This window comes from Pelmatolapia mariae, linkage group LG6 (genome assembly GCF_036321145.2).
Source record: "Pelmatolapia mariae isolate MD_Pm_ZW linkage group LG6, Pm_UMD_F_2, whole genome shotgun sequence".
Lineage (NCBI taxonomy): Eukaryota > Metazoa > Chordata > Actinopteri > Cichliformes > Cichlidae > Pelmatolapia > Pelmatolapia mariae.
Window position 1 is genome coordinate 35839432 of NC_086232.1, and position 17799 is coordinate 35857230.

The 17799-nt window shown below is 40.7% G+C and overlaps 1 protein-coding gene across 2 annotated transcripts; it reads left to right on the forward strand.

Annotated features, from left to right (window-relative positions):
- The first annotated feature begins 116 nt into the window (after positions 1–116).
- pdcd11 (programmed cell death 11) lies at positions 117–17763 on the forward strand. Of its 2 annotated transcripts, none has more exons than XM_063476773.1 (36): positions 117–178; positions 469–591; positions 1280–1423; positions 1611–1775; positions 2084–2245; positions 2325–2445; positions 2621–2796; positions 2918–3025; positions 3140–3352; positions 3463–3587; positions 3673–3733; positions 4397–4543; positions 4665–4916; positions 5013–5138; positions 6862–7056; positions 7212–7382; positions 7482–7695; positions 7872–8021; positions 8333–8445; positions 8533–9032; positions 9158–9220; positions 9500–9596; positions 9780–9869; positions 9955–10057; positions 10717–10894; positions 11752–11808; positions 11901–12023; positions 12146–12268; positions 12512–12674; positions 12947–13063; positions 13166–13312; positions 13492–13742; positions 15244–15412; positions 15523–15676; positions 17016–17181; positions 17343–17763. In XM_063476773.1, exons 2-36 carry the CDS (start codon positions 490–492, stop codon positions 17512–17514), a joined length of 5418 nt encoding a protein of 1805 aa, XP_063332843.1. In that variant the 5' UTR covers positions 117–178; positions 469–489; the 3' UTR covers positions 17515–17763. The 2 variants fall into 2 exon arrangements, with proteins under 2 accessions (XP_063332843.1, XP_063332844.1); XM_063476774.1 differs by having other exon boundaries at positions 13169–13312.
- The last annotated feature ends 36 nt before the right edge of the window (positions 17764–17799 follow it).

Here is a 17799-nt window from a genome sequence, read left to right on the forward strand (position 1 = left end):
CACTCAAATTTAAGGTCGAGAGCGTTCAATGAATAGCTAATGTCGGTGCCAATTATTCGTTCTTCGCGGTCATTGGACAACATTTGAAACGCCCACCGGAGTTTTTCTTCCGGGCTAAGGTCATGGCGTGTTGCTGAACAGCATGTGAGGTTGGATAGCCACAAACCGGAGATTTAATGTAAGAAACTTTTCATGATTCTGATAGTATATTTAAATGTACGTTTACAGCAATACATCATATATTTAAATCTTCAGTCTGGTGGAGGTTTTTGCTAGTGTTTGTTCGTTTTATACCTGGTATTATTTAGCTCGTAATGTCGTGCATTTGGAGTGATTAGATCCACGAATACAGATGGACTTTTATCACTAAATAAAATAATCTGGTTCTCGCATACTCAATGTAACTTGTGCACATGTGAACTAATAACAATTAGGTCTCTTTTATAATGGCGACATTATTTTTCTTAGACGTCTTTAAGAACTTCATAGATGGCATCGGCGGAGGACGACTTCCCTCGAGGAGGGACAGCAAAGAAGTCCACTGGGAGTAAAACAGTGGTTCATCGAACAGAAGCGGACAATCTGTTTCAGGTAGATTTTAACTTCTCTCTGTTTTTGTCTGTCTTACTGAGTGTAGAAAGAGTTGATCTGGGTTCAGAGTGCAGACAAAAGTGATCAAAATTAATAACCACAGGTATGTTTTTCACAAGAAATCAAATATTTTTAGTTAATCAGTTTCAACTCGGAGTCCCTTTTGTGTAATGTGACAATAGCATGTACAAATGAAAATTAAATTGGAATTTATCTTTTGTTGACCCGAATGTGTTGCTGCCTACATCTTGTGGAGAGGCATTGCCAGATGTACAGTGAAGCCATCCATATCACTAACCCAGCCCTTCTGCTACTCTGCATCTGGAATCACTTCTGCACAGAAGTACTTGTCAACTCAAAGTTGGCTCTGTTTTGGCTCAGAAACTCTGTGGCTTCCACTGCAAATCAAATTATAAATGAAACAGACATCAGTGAGGCAGAATTGATTGCTACTGCCCCTGATGCATCTAGCACAGGACAGACCTGGCAAAGAGATCTGCTCTTTGCCACACCCGAGCTCCTTAGCTATGAGGTTAGGCCAATATTGTAAAAAAACAAACAAACAAACGAACATTAAAAAAGTCCCTTGATGTCACCTGGTCTTAAATAGGCTATTGTATACTACAACACTAGAGTGTATTATTAAAAGATATTTCACATTTGGCAATAATTTGCTTTTCTCTTGCAGTCTAATGAACAAGCTGAAACCAAGAAAAGAAAGGCAGGAGCCAAAGATGACAGCAAAAAGCTCAAGAAGCAAAAGGCAGAGGAAAAGAAAGTTGGCCTGACACTTAACGCTCCAGTCAAATGTGTGGAAATTCTGCATGTTAAGGTAATCAATCTCCCAATAACCTATAAAGTACATATACAGTATTTGAATGTTTGTTTTTTTTTTACATGTTGGATAGATTCATTTCCTCGGTGTTTTCTGCATCTAAAAAAAATTACACTCTTAAGCAATTTTTTAAGCTCTTGCAGGGTGCTCGTCTCAGTAACAGCTTGTGTGTGTTTTTTCCCAGGATGTGAAGGAGGGCATGCTGATGCTAGGCTGTGTGAAAGAGGTGACAGACTTTGAGGTGACCGTCAGCCTGCCTAGTGGCCTGCAAGGCTTTCTCAGCATCAAGAACATCTGCGATTCATACACCAAGCTGCTGAGTGAGCAGCTGGACTCAGCTGACACAGAGGTTAGCCTATATAGTAATGAACAGAATGTTGTAGGAGATTTGAAATGTCTTGGTGTTGAGGACATTTCTGCTTGTGAGTGTGCAACATTGTAATTCAGTCCACAATATTCATAAAATCTTTTAAAAAATCAAGACAACATTTCTATATTTGTATATTCTATAACACTGTCATCGCTCACATACTCAAAATGTGTTAGCTGACCCTCATACATAGTAACTCTGTATTAACTTTGTTTTAATTGTTGTGCAGCGTTTTGTGACTTTTAGGTCTGTGAAAAGTGCCATATTAATTACTTTATACTTTGTAGGAAATCTGCTCTTTGCCACACCTTTTCTACCCCGGCATGGTGCTCAGGTGTGTGGTTGCCAAGTTGGATGTAACGAAGAGAGGCTCGCTTAGCATCCAGCTGTCAATCAATCCAAAACTGGTCAACAAAAGTCTGACCCCGAGCGCACTGAAAACTGGCATGGTGAGCCGTTAGTGAAAGTAACTCTTTAAAAACATCCATCAAACCTGCATTTACATAAATGGTTGTATCTTTTGTGTAGGTCTTGAGTGCGTGTGTGGAGAGCGTAGAGGATTACGGCTACATCATTGACATTGGTGTCAGTGGAACCAAGGCCTTTCTGTCTAAGGAATCCCTGAAATTCAAACACAACAGTGCTCAAGGTATGGAAAAATATCTTGTTGCTCATTTTGGGAAATAGTTGGGTTTTTTTCCATGCATGATTTGGTTGTGTTTCATCAGGACATTGCAGATGTTTTCAGTTTTTATAAAACAAATGTAATCAGTTTTTTTAAAAAAAGGATCTCTCAAGCATTTGTGGTTTCTCCACATGTACAGAGCTGAAAGTGGGTCAGTATTTGACTTCCCAAGTAGAAGAGGTGAAGAATGATGGTCGCATGGTCCAGCTTTCTGCTAACCTGACTACGATTGCTCAGACTTGTGCTGAACCCAAGCAGGGCTGGAACCTCACAACACTTCTTCCTGGCCTTCTGGTCAAAGCGACCATCAAGGAGGTAAAGACAGTGTTTTTATGTTGTCCGCTATATGTGTTCTGCTATTAAAACAACATGAAACAATCACCAGTGAAATATAACCTCTGAACTGCATGTAAAAGCCAGTATGTTGGTATTGCAGGTGACCAAACACGGCCTGATCCTGGACTTCCTGTCCTCGTTTAATGGCCAGGTGGATTTTCTCCACATGGAGCCAGAACAGGCTTCTAGCTACACTAAGGGACTTCAGGTAAACTAGACCTGACATGTTTAACACAGCACCTATGATAAATGGGTGTTTAGAAATTTTGATGCCATGTGATAATTTGAGAGTACAAACCTCCTTTTGCATCCACCCATTCAGGTGAATGCGCGCGTGCTGTACATCGAGCCACAGACTCGTCTGGTGGGAATGAGCCTGCGCAGCCACCTTATTCATCTTGAGACTGGAATTGACCCCGTTCCTGCAGGTAGGGAACGGATTGGAGAGGTGGTGAAGGAGTGCAAGATGACCGCTATGCACCACCTGTCTGGAGGAGTGTTGGAACTTCCGGACAAAACGTTGGCCTTTGTACATGTAAGTCAGCGTGATGCTTTGGACAAACTTTAACTTTTATAAGTCTTGTATTTATATATTCTTTTCATCGTAAGATGAGATTAACATAATTTTATTGTCTGTGTTGACAGCGGAACCACCTGAAGGAGTCTAATGAGCAAGCTAATGAAAACAGAGTGTTTGCTCAGCATGAGCACATCTGCAGAATCCTGGACTTCAGCCCCATGGAGCAAATTCATTTTGCTACTTTACGCAGGTATGTTACACTTCATTTGAGTGTCCACAGTAAATGTAGACTTCACTGTTCTAATCTTTGCATGCCTCTCTTCTTTTGATTTTAGGAGTGTGATTGGGAAGCCTTTTTACAGATACCATGATCTTCAGGCCGGTCAGGTTGTGGAGGTAGGAACACAGAATCATCTTTTGTTGGAAACTTGGCTTACATGTAACTTTTGATTATGAAAGTTTGTGTCAATGAAGTCTTTCAGTGCATTAAGAGGATAACATGGACTTTATTAGGCAAAAAAGCAAAATCATGGTCTGTTATTTATTGGGACAAATTTTAGTTTGTTTTTGGACAAGCCTAAATTAACACTCACTCAAATGAACTCACTAAGTAACGTATTAAGTCTTGCACAATAAGTTTGTTTCTATACAGAAGCAAATGGTACAAATATCACTTGTTTCTATTTCTTGACCACATCTGTGGTGTTGCTGTGAGGTTACTTTGGAACTTGTCTTTGCAAGAAAGCAACTAAGTGTATTTCCCAAAATATCCCTTTTAAAAAAATCCGTCTAGTCAGTTTGATTTAATTTTTTATTGCGTCAAACCAGAAATGGAAACTGTCCTTGGCAGACATGTTAAAAATATCTTTGACTTAGGAACTCCAGTTTAATAATTTAAAATAGTGATGCTGAACGGAGAGATGACGAATATTAGTTAGAATTGCTGTAAATGAGCCTGAAACGGAAGGTTTAAACTGCACAGTTAAATCCTCACCTCTCTTTATTGTTCCCTGTTGTCTGTGTTACATTCTTTTCTCTCAATGTTTCTCTTTCTCCAAGGGGACAGTGTCAGTCCTGCTGAGTCATGGGATGGTGGTGCATCTGTCTGACCACATTAAAGGTTTGGTGCCTCGAACCCATCTGTCTGACATTGTCCTGCAGAATCCGGAGAAAAAGTACATGGAGGGCATGAAGGTCAAATGTCGGGTAAGTGCACTTCTGCACTAACAAACAACTATAAAACTTCTGATGTGAAGTTTCAGCTGTGAGCGCTGATTTGCTTTTTATTGTTCCACTGAATATTTGTGTCTGCACACTTTGTCTTTAGGTGCTGTCAGTAGATGCAGAGAATAAGAAGCTGTACCTGACCAGAAAAAAGACTCTGGTTGAAAGCTCCTTGCCGTTGTTCCTGAGCTATAATGACACTCGTCCTGGTCGTGTGTCCCACGGCTATATCGTGAGCGTAAAAGACTTTGGCTGCATTGTCCGTTTTTACAATGGGGTCAAGGGTCTGGTGCCGCTCAGTGAGCTGAGCTCTGAGCCCATCGTTTGTCCCGAGGACATCTTCTATGTCGGGCAGGTAAGGTGATCGAATGTCATGGTGGTCTTATGGTCTTGATTTGTGTTGTTTCTGTGATGTATCTCACAAGTTTGCTGGTCTTGATTGATGATCCAGGTGGTAAAGGCTAAAGTTCTTCAGTGTGATCCTGAAAAGGGAAAGATGGTGCTTTCATTTAAGGCAGTGGTCGAAAAAGAAAATGAGGAGACTGAAAAACCCGAGTTTGACTGTGAAGTGGGGAAGGTAAGAAGTCGTCTCTGTGGCTTGTTCAATTGAAAATATACAGTGGCTTGCAAAAGTATTCGGCCCCCTTGAACTTTTCCACATTTTGTCACATTACAGCCACAAACATGAATCAATTTTATTGGAATTCCACGTGAAAGACCAATACAAAGTGGTGTACACGTGAGAAGTGGAACGAAAATCATACATGATTCCAAACATTTTTTACAAATAAATAACTGAAAAGTGGGGTGTACGTAATTATTCAGCCCCCTGAGTCAATACTTTGTAGAACCACCTTTTGCTGCAATTACAGCTGCCAGTCTTTTAGGGTATGTCTCTACCAGCTTTGCACATCTAGAGACTGAAATTCTTGCCCATTCTTCTTTGCAAAACAGCTCCAGCTCAGTCAGATTAGATGGACAGCGTTTGTGAACAGCAGTTTTCAGATCTTGCCACAGATTCTCGATTGGATTTAGACACCAGACAGGTCAGGGATAAAGTTATTGAGAAATTTAAAGCAGGCTTAGGCTACAAAAAGATTTCCCAAGCCTTGAACATCCCACGGAGCACTGTTCAAACGATCATTCAGAAATGGAAGGAGTATGGCACAACTGTAAACCTACCAAGACAAGGCCGTCCACCTAAACTCACAGGCCGAACAAGGAGAGCGCTGATCAGAAATGCAGCCAAGAGGCCCATGGTGACTCTGGACGAGCTGCAGAGATCTACAGCTCAGGTGGGGGAATCTGTCCATAGGACAACTATTAGTCGTGCACTGCACAAAGTTGGCCTTTATGGAAGAGTGGCAAGAAGAAAGCCATTGTTAACAGAAAACCATAAGAAATCCCGTTTGCAGTTTGCCACAAGCCATGTGGGGGACACAGCAAACATGTGGAAGAAGGTGCTCTGGTCAGATGAGACCAAAATGGAACTTTTTGGCCAAAATGCAAAACGCTATGTGTGGCGGAAAACTAACACTGCACATCACTCTGAACACACCATCCCCACCGTCAAATATGGTGGTGGCAGCATCATGCTCTGGGGGTGCTTCTCTTCAGCAGGGACAGGGAAGCTGGTCAGAGTTGATGGGAAGATGGATGGAGCCAAATACAGGGCAGTCTTGGAAGAAAACCTCTTGGAGTCTGCAAAAGACTTGAGAGTGGGGTGGAGGTTCACCTTCCAGCAGGACAACGACCCTAAACATAAAGCCAGGGCAACAATGGAATGGTTTAAAACAAAACATATCCATGTGTTAGAATGGCCCAGTCAAAGTCCAGATCTAAATCCAATCGAGAATCTGTGGCAAGATCTGAAAACTGCTGTTCACAAACGCTGTCCATCTAATCTGACTGAGCTGGAGCTGTTTTGCAAAGAAGAATGGGCAAGGATTTCAGTCTCTAGATGTGCAAAGCTGGTAGAGACATACCCTAAAAGACTGGCAGCTGTAATTGCAGCAAAAGGTGGTTCTACAAAGTATTGACTCAGGGGGCTGAATAATTACGCACACCCCACTTTGCAGTTATTTATTTGTAAAAAATGTTTGGAATCATGTATGATTTTCGTTCCACTTCTCACGTGTACACCACTTTGTATTGGTCTTTCACGTGGAATTATAATAAAATTGATTCATGTTTGTGGCTGTAATGTGACAAAATGTGGAAAAGTTCAAGGGGGCCGAATACTTTTGCAAGCCACTGTAATCTTTTGTCTTATTCTTATTAATTTGTCTTATTTATTGTAGAGGCTAGATGCAAAGGTGCTGAAAAAGTCACTCAACGGTTTGGAAGTGGCCATCCTCCCAGATGAGATCCGTGCTGTACTGCCTATGATGCACCTGTCTGATCACATGTCCAACTGCCCTTTGCTGTGGGAGAGCCTGCAAGAAGGAGATATCATCTCAAAACTCATCTGTTTAAGCAAGAACAAGCAGAATCTTGTATCCTTTTTTTTAGTAGCCTGCAGTTATTTTGCAGATCTCACCACCCGATAACCTTTACTCAGCTTTGATTGATTCACTGTGTCCTCTTGGGGAAATTCATACATCTTCTTTTTGAAAAAATGTGTTTTTCCTTAGCTGCTTCTCATTTAAAGACTCTCACCAAGAAACCAACAGTGAGATGGTCACTGGAGGAAGGAGTGGTTGCCAAAGATTTCTCTGAGATCACTGTTGGACTTCAGCTGGTTGGCTGGATCAAAAATATCATGTCCTATGGTGTCTTTGTGGAGTTTCCATATGGCCTTGTTGGACTTGCACCCAAATCAGTAAGTAAAGAACTTTTAATTTGTAAACTGAAAGGCTCATACTTGTATAATAGTTACATATTTTCCTGGTTAAATTTTCAAATGTTTCTGCTTTTCCAGGCCATGACTGACAAGTTCATCAGAGATGCGACAAACACCTTCCAGGTTGGCCAGACGGTCACTGCTAAAGTAACAAACCTCGATGAGGAGAAGCGGCGATTCCTGGTCACACTGAAGATTTCAGAGGTCATATCACCACAAGGTGATGCCCAGACAAGACTCATTAATGGTCTTCAGGAGAGAAGAGCAGTGACTGAAATGTTAGTTATGAAAGGTATGTGTGAAGTCAATTAGATATAAATAGTTTCCTTTTGCTAAGTGTGTCAATAAACGCTGGGAGCTATAGACCCACAAAAGGCCAAATAAGATTTGAGTTGCAGAATTCCAGACATTTAGTGAGACTTAAGTTCCTTTTTTTTTGTTCACTTTGTATCTATTTTTTTTTTCTAGATAACAGTGAACTTCAGCAGCAGTTGGCTGCTCTGTCTGTTGGACAGAAACTGAAGCTGACTGTGGATACTGTGAATGACACCGGTGCCACATTTAAGTCTGATGGCTTGACTGGTGCTACCATTCTGGCCAATAAGCACCACATGATGGGTATGTACTGAACAGGAAAAAACGAAATATTTATCATATTATTATTATTATTTTTTGCTTTGCTTTGGTCAGTGAAGCTTTTAATTTTGAAGAAAATATTAAATTGATTGGAACTTGTGGACCAAAAGCACAAGGTCAAATAGACGGGTGGGCTATTTAGTGTGTATGTTGTTTTCACAATATTATATTATATCTAATAACAGATGAAGGGAAGTATGAAGTTTACTGATTCATAACAGCAGGAGGTTACAGAGAAGTGATTTTGTATGAAAGATGAGCTCATATGTAACCAAAAACTGTATTTTTTGCAGGTGTTAAACTGACCGAAGGACAGAAAGTCAGTGCAGTTGTCCTTCATGTTGACATGCTTTCTGCTTGTGTCCATGTCTCTATCCTCTCCAAGCTGATGGGGAAGAAGAAATCTGTGAGTGTTTATATATATTTTTTTTAAATTAGATATATAAAAATATAAATCCACCATTTGATTGTAATGTTTTTAATTTTTTTATAGCTGGCTGAAGGGCTGAAATACACAGCAATGGTGCAGTACATAGACAAAGACTTTGCCGTCATCTCATTGGGTGACACGGCACAGCTGACTATGATCCAGACTTACAGCCACCTGAATGAGATATTCCTGTCTGAGTCAGAGAAGCTGAAGGCGGGCATGACTTTGTCAGCTGAAGTTATTGAACCCAGCTGTCAAGAGCTGCAAGGGCTCCCTTTGGTGTCGTGGGAGCGCAGTATGCCAGAGCGAAAGCGCACAGCTTCAGAAAACCAGACTGGCCGCAAGGGTCACTGCTTTGGTGAAATCCTGCAGGGCACGGTGCGGACAGTAAAACCTACCTGCATCCAGGTTACCTTAGAGGATGGAAGCTCAGGTAGCGTGCATGTGTCTGAAGTGGTGGAGCGTGCAGAAGTGCGCCTGGGATCTTTCCCCACGTCATCAGTGAAAGTGGGCAGCGTGGTCACCGCCAGGGTTATCGGAGGACGAGAAGCTTCCAGTCACAGGTAATGATGGCTGTTGTGCCTCATTTTACCTACTGGAGTAGACGTTTGTCCTTCTTTATGATATGTATTCACTTTCTTTGTGTTATGTAATAATGTAGATGTAATCGCAACTGTTTCTGTTTCAGATTCTTGCCATTCTCCCATCCAAAATTCACATACACCATTTCCGAGCTTACGCTGATACCCAGGTAAACGTACAACACAAATAAACTTGCATTCTGGTTCTTATATTGCGTCACCTGAGCCTGATCATTATTTAATCCTAAAATATCCAAACAACCATCATTCACACATTAACATCTCCAGCCTTCTCTGTTACTAAAATATTGCACGTGTTTAAAATGAGTAAAATTTGTTGCACTATAATTTGTGTGTAGTTTTCATTGGGAATTTCGCCCTCCCCAAACTCTTGCATATTTTGTGCTTTTCTGTTTTTCATCTTTTTGGTCTTTTTTCCCTGTCTGTAGCAAACTGAACGAGAGTGTAGATTTCAAATCAGTTACAGCAAAAGAAAAACTGAGCAGCTATACGGCTGGGGAGGAAATTACATGCTTTGTATCAAAGGTGAGCTTTGAAGATCGAGATGGCTAACTTTGTATTATTTTACAACATTTCCCCCAAACTTGAAGTGATTGCACATTAAAAAAATCCAAAAACAATTTCAAAGGAAAAAGAAAGCCAAAACGCAAGCTTGGAATTTATGTCGTCTTTCCTTTTTCTTCAATGTCTTCATGTTTCTCTCCCCAGTTTAACTCAGACAGAAAGTCTTTGGAAGTCACGACTGATCCCAGTGTTTCTGGAACGGTTGAACTGCTGGCAATGACCACTGATCCTAAAGTAAGTTTGTGTCTTTGCAAATGTATAGGAAGAGAAAATGTTATTTGTAAAAGGTCAATCATCTTACACTTTGTGCTTATTCGAGGATATCGGCCACCCCGAGAAACTGTACAAGCTGGGCCAAGCAGTCCGTGCCAGAGTGGTAGAAGCGAGCTTCACTCCTCATCGCTTTGTGCTGTCATTCACAGGTAAGACTACATGAGGACGATATAGCCTCAACATATAGATTAAGATGTTTCTAGGAAATGTGCAATAATGACATTTATAATGATAAAGAAAAAATGTTATTTTATTAAAAAAATATCTGCAAACAAAATTAAGGGCATTTTGCATCCTCCTCTTCCATTAAGCTGCTATCAGACTACTGAAGTTACAGTTTGAATCTATTGCCACAAGGTGGCAGCAGCAGCAACATTATAGCGCAGTAGTAGTGACACAGCATAAGTCCAATATAAGCACAAAAGTAGCCTAGCTAGAAGTTTTAGTGAAAGTGTAACATAACAGCTTAACATTTTAGTTAGCAGTAACTGAAGTAACTTAACTTCATTGTTGATTTAGCTCCATTTTTAGCTACTAAATCAACATCTGAGTCTGACACGCGGCTCTCACACGTGCTTAGCTTTGTATCGTCGTTGTGCACTAGGGAACATAAACACATTGCATCACTATTATTTCTGATACAATAATATAATCTTTACATATCACATGAAAATTTATACATGTCTAATAAGAGCACGTCAAGCAGTTTTTGTGTTATGTTATTGTTGTTGGATCTTCTAGTTTGGAAATCTGTATCACATAAAATCGGGTTAATTTAATTTCTGGATTCCTTTTTTTTTCTCTCCAGGTGCCCATAAACTGGAGAAAAGCAGCATTACTTTGGGGATAGTAACAAATATTCAGCCACAAACTGGCCTGCAGGTCAAACTTCCCTTTGGGGGCATGGGGACTGTTGCTGTCACAGACCTTGCTGATGCCTACAGGCCAAACCCACTGGCTGTTTACAACAAGGATCAGTTTCTCAGGTCAGTGTGGATGATCTCTGTTATAGACCTTGTGCAGAAAAGAATAGTTTTAAACTACCCCGATCTGCACTAGCTTCTGTTATCCAGTGCAAACTTTAATTTTGCATTTATTTCATTGTTTTTCTAAATTACCAGTAAGCAAATCAAGAGTTAAAACTTTTTGAGTGTAACAACGTTAAACTATATTTATTTAGTGGCTACTGAAACACTACAGCTCCCATCAGCTTCCATGATAAAACAATGCAAGTGTTGCAGCAGCAGTAGATTTAACTGTAACCTGTTTTCTTCTCTTATAAAACCGATTTTTCAACATTGTAGCTGTGATGTCTGCTGCAGTGTTCAGTTCTCTCTGTCCAGCTGTTACAGTAATGTGACACTCGTTGGCCCACATCTGTGGAGCAAAAATCTGAAAACCTAAAGTTAGATCTAAAAAATCTTTTTCTTCTCTCAGAGCTCATGTAGGCAACTGTGCAACAAAGTAATGAGAGAACTTTTCTTTTGGAGCAGCACCTGGAAGTTCTGTTTTCCCTTCAGCTTTTTTTTTAAATTCAATATATCAACCCACACTTTACCTTGTGGATTTCTCTTTTTTATTAGCTGTAATATTGCTGTGTCAGCTTAAATAGAAAAGACCTTTTTTCAGTGGTTTAGTCGATACAAATACATTTGTTGTTTGAATTGGAGTCAAAATTCAGTCTGCAGAATTCAGTTATGTGTCACTGATATGAAAATATTAAAATATCGTCACAGCTTTAATCCCAAGACTTTCTGATTAAAAATGTTTAGTGACTGTGAAGTAAATATTGATTATTTTTTAATATTTTTATTATATTTATATTTGTAAAATATTTTTTCAGGTGTTACCTTCTAGATAATGAAAATGACAAGTGGCAGTTGTCTCTGCGACCATCAAGGTACGAGAAGGCATCGTTGTAAAAGTTTGATTTGTGACGTTTTTTTAAAATAAAGCAATAAAAATGTATCGTGTTACAACGTGCTCCTCCAGGCTGAACCCAGAGAAGGCCAAGCCAGCAAAAGACCCAGAAGTGTTGTCCGTAAACAAACTGAAGGCAGGCCAGATCATCAGAGGCTATGTCAAGTCTGTTGGAGAGCAGGGGGTCTTCATCAGGTAACTAAGAGATCCATCCACAGCATGCTAATGATTGTTTTTAGAAAAATGTCAACATTTATTCTAACATTTCTGCTCTTACTTGTTATATCTTCTTACTGTTCTATATAATTGTCTTTCAGGTTGTCAAGAAGCATCATTGGAAGAGCTGAGCTCCAGCAAACCACCAAATACTTTGTTAAAAATCACAAAATCGTCTCTGAGCACCTGCCTCCCAACACCCTGCTCACCACCAAAATTCTCAGGTAAAGTCAGCTCAGAGTTCAGAAATCACTCTTCAGAATTTATGCTTTGTTACCAATTTTCTACACCGATCCAGCTTAGAATTATATCTTAACTGCCATTAATGTAGCATTTAAAAATAAAAGGGAAAAAGTTCATTATCATACCAAGTTTCAGAAGTTATCTGGGACAGCTTCAGGTAGGGACTATTTTCAGACTCCAAACTGCCATCCTACCATTTTAGTTTTTGCTATTCTTGTCTTCAGTATTGACAAGGAGGAGTTTGTCAACCTCTCGCTTCTCCCTGAGGACACCGGGAAGCCAGACGTCCTTCCAGAATCGCTCGGTCTGCCGCTGCGTCTCGTCGGAGAGGAGAAGAAGAAACAAGATAAGAAGAGCAAGAAACGCCCAGCATCTGAGAGCGAAGAGGTGAAAAGACACATTCAGTTTCTTTTTTACTTTCACATCTAAATTTATTTCATTTCCTTGTGTTTTCTATTACATAGTTAACTCTTTCATTTTATATTTTGATATTTTTGAATCATCACTTTGCATTTTTGCCAAAAACAAGGCCATTTTCATCTGCCATTTATCATCTTTGGGTCTGACAATAATAAATCCTGCACTGATCTTTGCCTTGGTGACTTTATGCATGTATTGAATTGTGGTTTATTTGGGTCTTAATGGTCCTTCATTGGCAGATCTCAAAGAAAAAGAAGAAGGAATCAAAGAAGGCAAGAACTGATGATAATGATAGTGGAGTAGAGGTGTACTTCAGAGAAGAAGAGGATAAGGAAGATGAAGGAAAACCTGCAAAAGTAAGCAACTGCTCATAAACCTTTACAGTCTTGTAAATCTCCATAGATTGGGTGATTTGAATACACTTAACCAGAATCTTATCAATACGTTCTCTCCCTCAGCAGGTTACATCCAGTGCATCTGGTCCATCTAGACTGCAGGTGACAGCAGGTTTCTCCTGGGATGTGGGTCTTACCTCCCTGAAGCCTGCCTCTGCAGCTAAGGAGGAGGACTCGAGTGATGGAGAAGACCAAGAGGGAAGCACTAAGGTGAAAAAAGAAAAAGATGTACATTCTTAGAGTTAGTGGAGAAACAGAACTTTCAGCACATCAGTTTACCCCCTAAAAGACCTCATTCATAATTTATCCATTCTCAACCTTTCTCGGCTCTATCCCATCTCCTTTTCTTTACTGTGTTTTACCTTAAATGTGCTCTTTCCGCCTCCCAGCCCCAGAAGAAGTCTCGTCATGAGCAAGAGCAGGAGAAGAAGGAAGCAGAGAAGGCTTTGATACAGAGAGAGGCTGAGCTGATGGATCCAAACCTGCGGCCCCAGGATGCAGCTGCCTTCGAACGTCTGCTCCTAGCATCACCCAACAGCTCGCTGCTGTGGCTCCAGTTCATGGCTCACCATCTGCAGGCTACACAGATCGAGCAGGCCCGCGCTGTCGCTGAAAGAGCCCTGAAAACGATCTCCTTCAGGTAATGGTAGACTTGTAGATGAATACACGCACTTAGCAACTTTATTAGTTACACGTGGCACACAGTACTGCTGGCTTAAGTCTGTATGATAGAGATTCAGCAAGAAACATTGCGGCACTGACATCATAGTGTTACACAGGTGCTGCTTATTTATAAGAAGTTCTTTTATTATGGTGCAGTTCTTTTATTCCACCTCATCCCAAAGGCTTTCTGTTGGATTTAGAAGCAGTTTGAGTACAGTCAATTCATGCTAATGCTTTCTCTTATAAAGGAGATATTTGACGACCTCCCCTGATGAGTTTTGACACCTTAGTACAGCGGTCCCCAACCTTTTTTGCGCCACGGACCGGTTTGTGCCCGACAATATTTTCACGGACTGGCCTTTAAGGTGTCGCGGATAAATACAACAAAATAAAACTAGTACCGGTACTGAAAAAAAGAAGATTTATTCATAACACACGTGAAAAGACCCAGGAAAACAGAGTTAACGAAAAAAACGACTACAAAATAACGCTAAAAACCGATAAAAACCCTGAAAACCATACATTTCACACCCGATTCTCACTCTCGCAGCCCGGTACCAAATGACTCACGGACCGGTACCGGTCCGTGGCCTGGGGGTTGGGGACCGCTGCCTTAGTATATAACAGTAAACATGTGGTTTGGCAACCGTTAGAACAGTTTAAGGGTTTTCCCCAACGGGCATGTGTATAGGCAGAGACCATCTCACTAACATCTGATGCACACCCAGTTTTGTTCAGTAAGCAGGCCTGAAATATGGCAGGAACTCCTCAGTTCAGAAAAGAGCTTCAAGAACTTTACTCCTAGCAAGGTTCCCAAGGAAGACAAGGAGATGTGTGGAAGTAGGAAGGCAGAATCAGGAATAAGTGAAGGTTTTGTTAAAGCTTTAGCTATCTTTTTGAGTTTAACCCCTGCTGCCACCTAAACAGAGAGGAACTAGTCACAAAAAAAATCAAGTTAAACAGAAGTGATCAAGCACACAAAGACACAGACATGCCAACTCTCTTGCACAGGGGCTTTCCTCTCTCTGTGGTCGCAAGTCCTCTCTTGACTCACTGCTTAGTGTTAGGCATTTAATAATGGGTCAGCTGCAGTTTAAAGTGCAAGACATAGTTAGCTGCAACAAGCTACCACCTTAATTGTAGATAGTTGTTTGTAAAAACTCCAGTGCTTTCTCAAATACTCAAACCAGCCTTTCTCACATGAACACCTTTCTGCATTCAAATCACCTTTTTTCTGCACTTTGATGTTCTCTTTTAACTGCAGCAGATCTTTTTAAGTATATTTGCATGCCCAAATGCTGCAAGTCTGTTCTAAAAATGGTTGACTAAATAATCGTAGTTTAGTCAACCAGTCAACTACAACAATGAGTAGTTGAATTTGTTTAACTAATAAAGCGATCTTTGCATCCAGTCGCAAGAAAGTTTGTATGCAATTTAAAGAGGGTTAGATTTTCAAAATTGTGCCTGTTGTGGTTCAGGGAGGAGCAGGAGAAGCTGAATGTGTGGGTGGCCCTGCTGAACCTGGAGAACATGTATGGCACAGAGGAGAGTCTCAAGAAGGTGTTTGAGCGGGCAGTGCAGTTCTGTGAGCCCATGCCTGTATACCAGAAGCTGGCTGAGATCTACGCCAAGTCTAACAAAATCAAGGTACTTTCTCAGAAAATACCAAAATATTTAGGTACCCATATTTAAATAAGCATCTGATATATGCATGATCTGTGTGTTGTTGACTCATTGTGGGGTTTTTTTGTACCCAGGAGGCAGAGGGCCTGTATAAGACGATGGTGAAGCGCTTCCGTCAGAATAAGGAAGTATGGTTTAGCTATGGGACCTTCCTGCTTCAGCAGGGTCAGAGTGATGCTGCCAGTACTCTCCTGCAGAGGGCGTTGAAGAGTCTCCCTCCAAAAGAAAGTAAGAGGGCCTAATTAGGGATGGATATTGATAAGATTTTCATGAATCCGATTCCATTTTCGATTCTGTTTAACGATTCGATTCTTTATCGATTCCTTTTTTTTTTTTTTTTTTTTTTTTTAAAAGGAGAACACTAAGGTCGATTAGCTTAGAACTTTGATTTATATCTTCTCTTTGAACAACATAGAAATTTAGGAGTAACATGGCCTTACAAACCCAACAGTGAGATCTTAAGAGATCCAGCCTATGGCTCTTCAATGGGGTGTCACAGGGTCCCCGGGGAAAAAATTGTAAATGTAAAATAAAATAAATATTCTTCTGTAGCAATAACAAAGTATAACATAAATTACTCTATAGCAATTACACAAGAATATCCAGTAATCTCCCTCCCTACAATTAAACACATTCACTTACCGAAAATCGGGGGCATCTGGTCTGGCAAATGCCTTTTACCACAAACTTAGTCACTGCTCGGTGACATTCTGGCCTGAAAGGAGACGCTACCGGTAGACTGCAGCGAGAACTGCCAGCATCTGAGCCAGCCAGACTCTGTCTGTCTCTCTCATCATGGTCACCTAAATGCACAGTAATGGCAGGTTTTGTAATAAGGCAGATCGCGCTAACATAATATGCACTGTTAGTTGATTATTTACCTGCCGCATTAACGGGAGAGGACGTGCAAACGTTACCGCTGCTGCTGGGTTGAGATTCACGAGTCCGGAGCGGAATTAAAAACACGACATTCATTTAAGGTCATCGCGTGTTTTGTGAGCAAATGCTTTTGCATATTCGTAGTGTTTCCTCCCTTAAATGAAATATCTACTTTGCAAGTATTGCAAGTTGCCCTGTTGTCATCCGTTCTCGTAAAGTATGACCAAACTTTTTAGCGTTTGAGCCGCCATGTTTCCTGCCAGGTAAATGACGCTCCGCAACGCGGTGACGTCATTCGGGGCGACTGGAATCGATAAGGGAATCGTTTGCAAAAATGGCAAACAATTCCAAGGAATTGAAACAGTGGGAACCGGTTCTCAACAAGAACCGGTTTTCGATACCCATCCCTAGGCCTAATTAAACATCTTGTCATACTAAAATGATCATAGCGTCTGTATGTACAATACCTCCTATGTACATTTAATGTATGTTGTCCACCAATAACTTAACGCTCATGGTTTTTGCAGTTATTCTTAAATATTAGGGTGGCTGTTTATACAGTTGCATCCCACCACCCAACACCACCACTAGCACTGAAACTAATGCAATATTTTTAACTTTTCACCTGTCAAAGCTGTGTTTTTCTACAGAAGGTAACCTTTTCTGTGTTCTCATCCTCTTCTCTCAGGTGTGGATGTGATCGCCAAGTTCGCTCAGCTGGAGTTTCGTTACGGTGATGTAGAAAGAGGTCGCAACATGTTTGACAAAGTCCTGACCACCTACCCAAAACGTACCGACCTGTGGTCTGTTTTCATCGACCTCATGGTCAAACATGGATCGCAGAAGGAAATCAGGTGAACAGAAACTTTCTTTTCATCGTCATGGTTACTATATGTTATTCCATATGCTATAGCGTCTGTGTTCCTAAACAGTTACACACTCATAAAAACTGACATGTGAGATGGATAAGTGTGTGAAGTGTGTAATATTGTATTACAACTTCTGCCTTTTTCAGAGCGCTCTTTGATCGAGTGATCCACCTGAGTGTTTCTGTGAAGAAGATCAAGTTCTTCTTCAAGCGTTACCTGGAATATGAGAAGACACATGGCACCCCTCAGAGCGTCCAAGCAGTAAAAGAAAAGGCCATTGAGTTTGTGGAGGCTAAAGGCACAGAGGGTACCAAGTGAAGTCCAGATATATGCAGGCAAACACCTTATAAATGCAGGTGGACACACGTGACTTGCTGTGTATTTATATCCTCAGATGAGGAGGAGCATTTTCCTCAACATGACCAATATTTTAGCTTGTAATTAAGTTTTTTGTAATAGTTGTGGACTCATGAGTGTTGAACTTGTATGCTACAATACTGTGGGTCTATAAAACAACAGTTTTGTATGATAATGAGTAATTCATGTCACGATGATTGCTGACTGTTTGAACAGATTTATAAAAAGGTTCAATAAATCCTTTGT

Excerpts from the sequence above, each read along its gene's own strand:
- pdcd11 (XM_063476773.1), top strand. The coding sequence starts at position 490 with ATGGCATCGGCGGAGGACGACTTCCCTCGAGGAGGGACAGCAAAGAAG. Across the intron at positions 3,353-3,462 it reads AAACGTTGGCCTTTGTACAT|CGGAACCACCTGAAGGAGTC; the intron begins GTAAGTCAGCGT and ends CTGTGTTGACAG. Across the intron at positions 9,033-9,157 it reads CGAGAAGCTTCCAGTCACAG|ATTCTTGCCATTCTCCCATC; the intron begins GTAATGATGGCT and ends TTTCTGTTTCAG.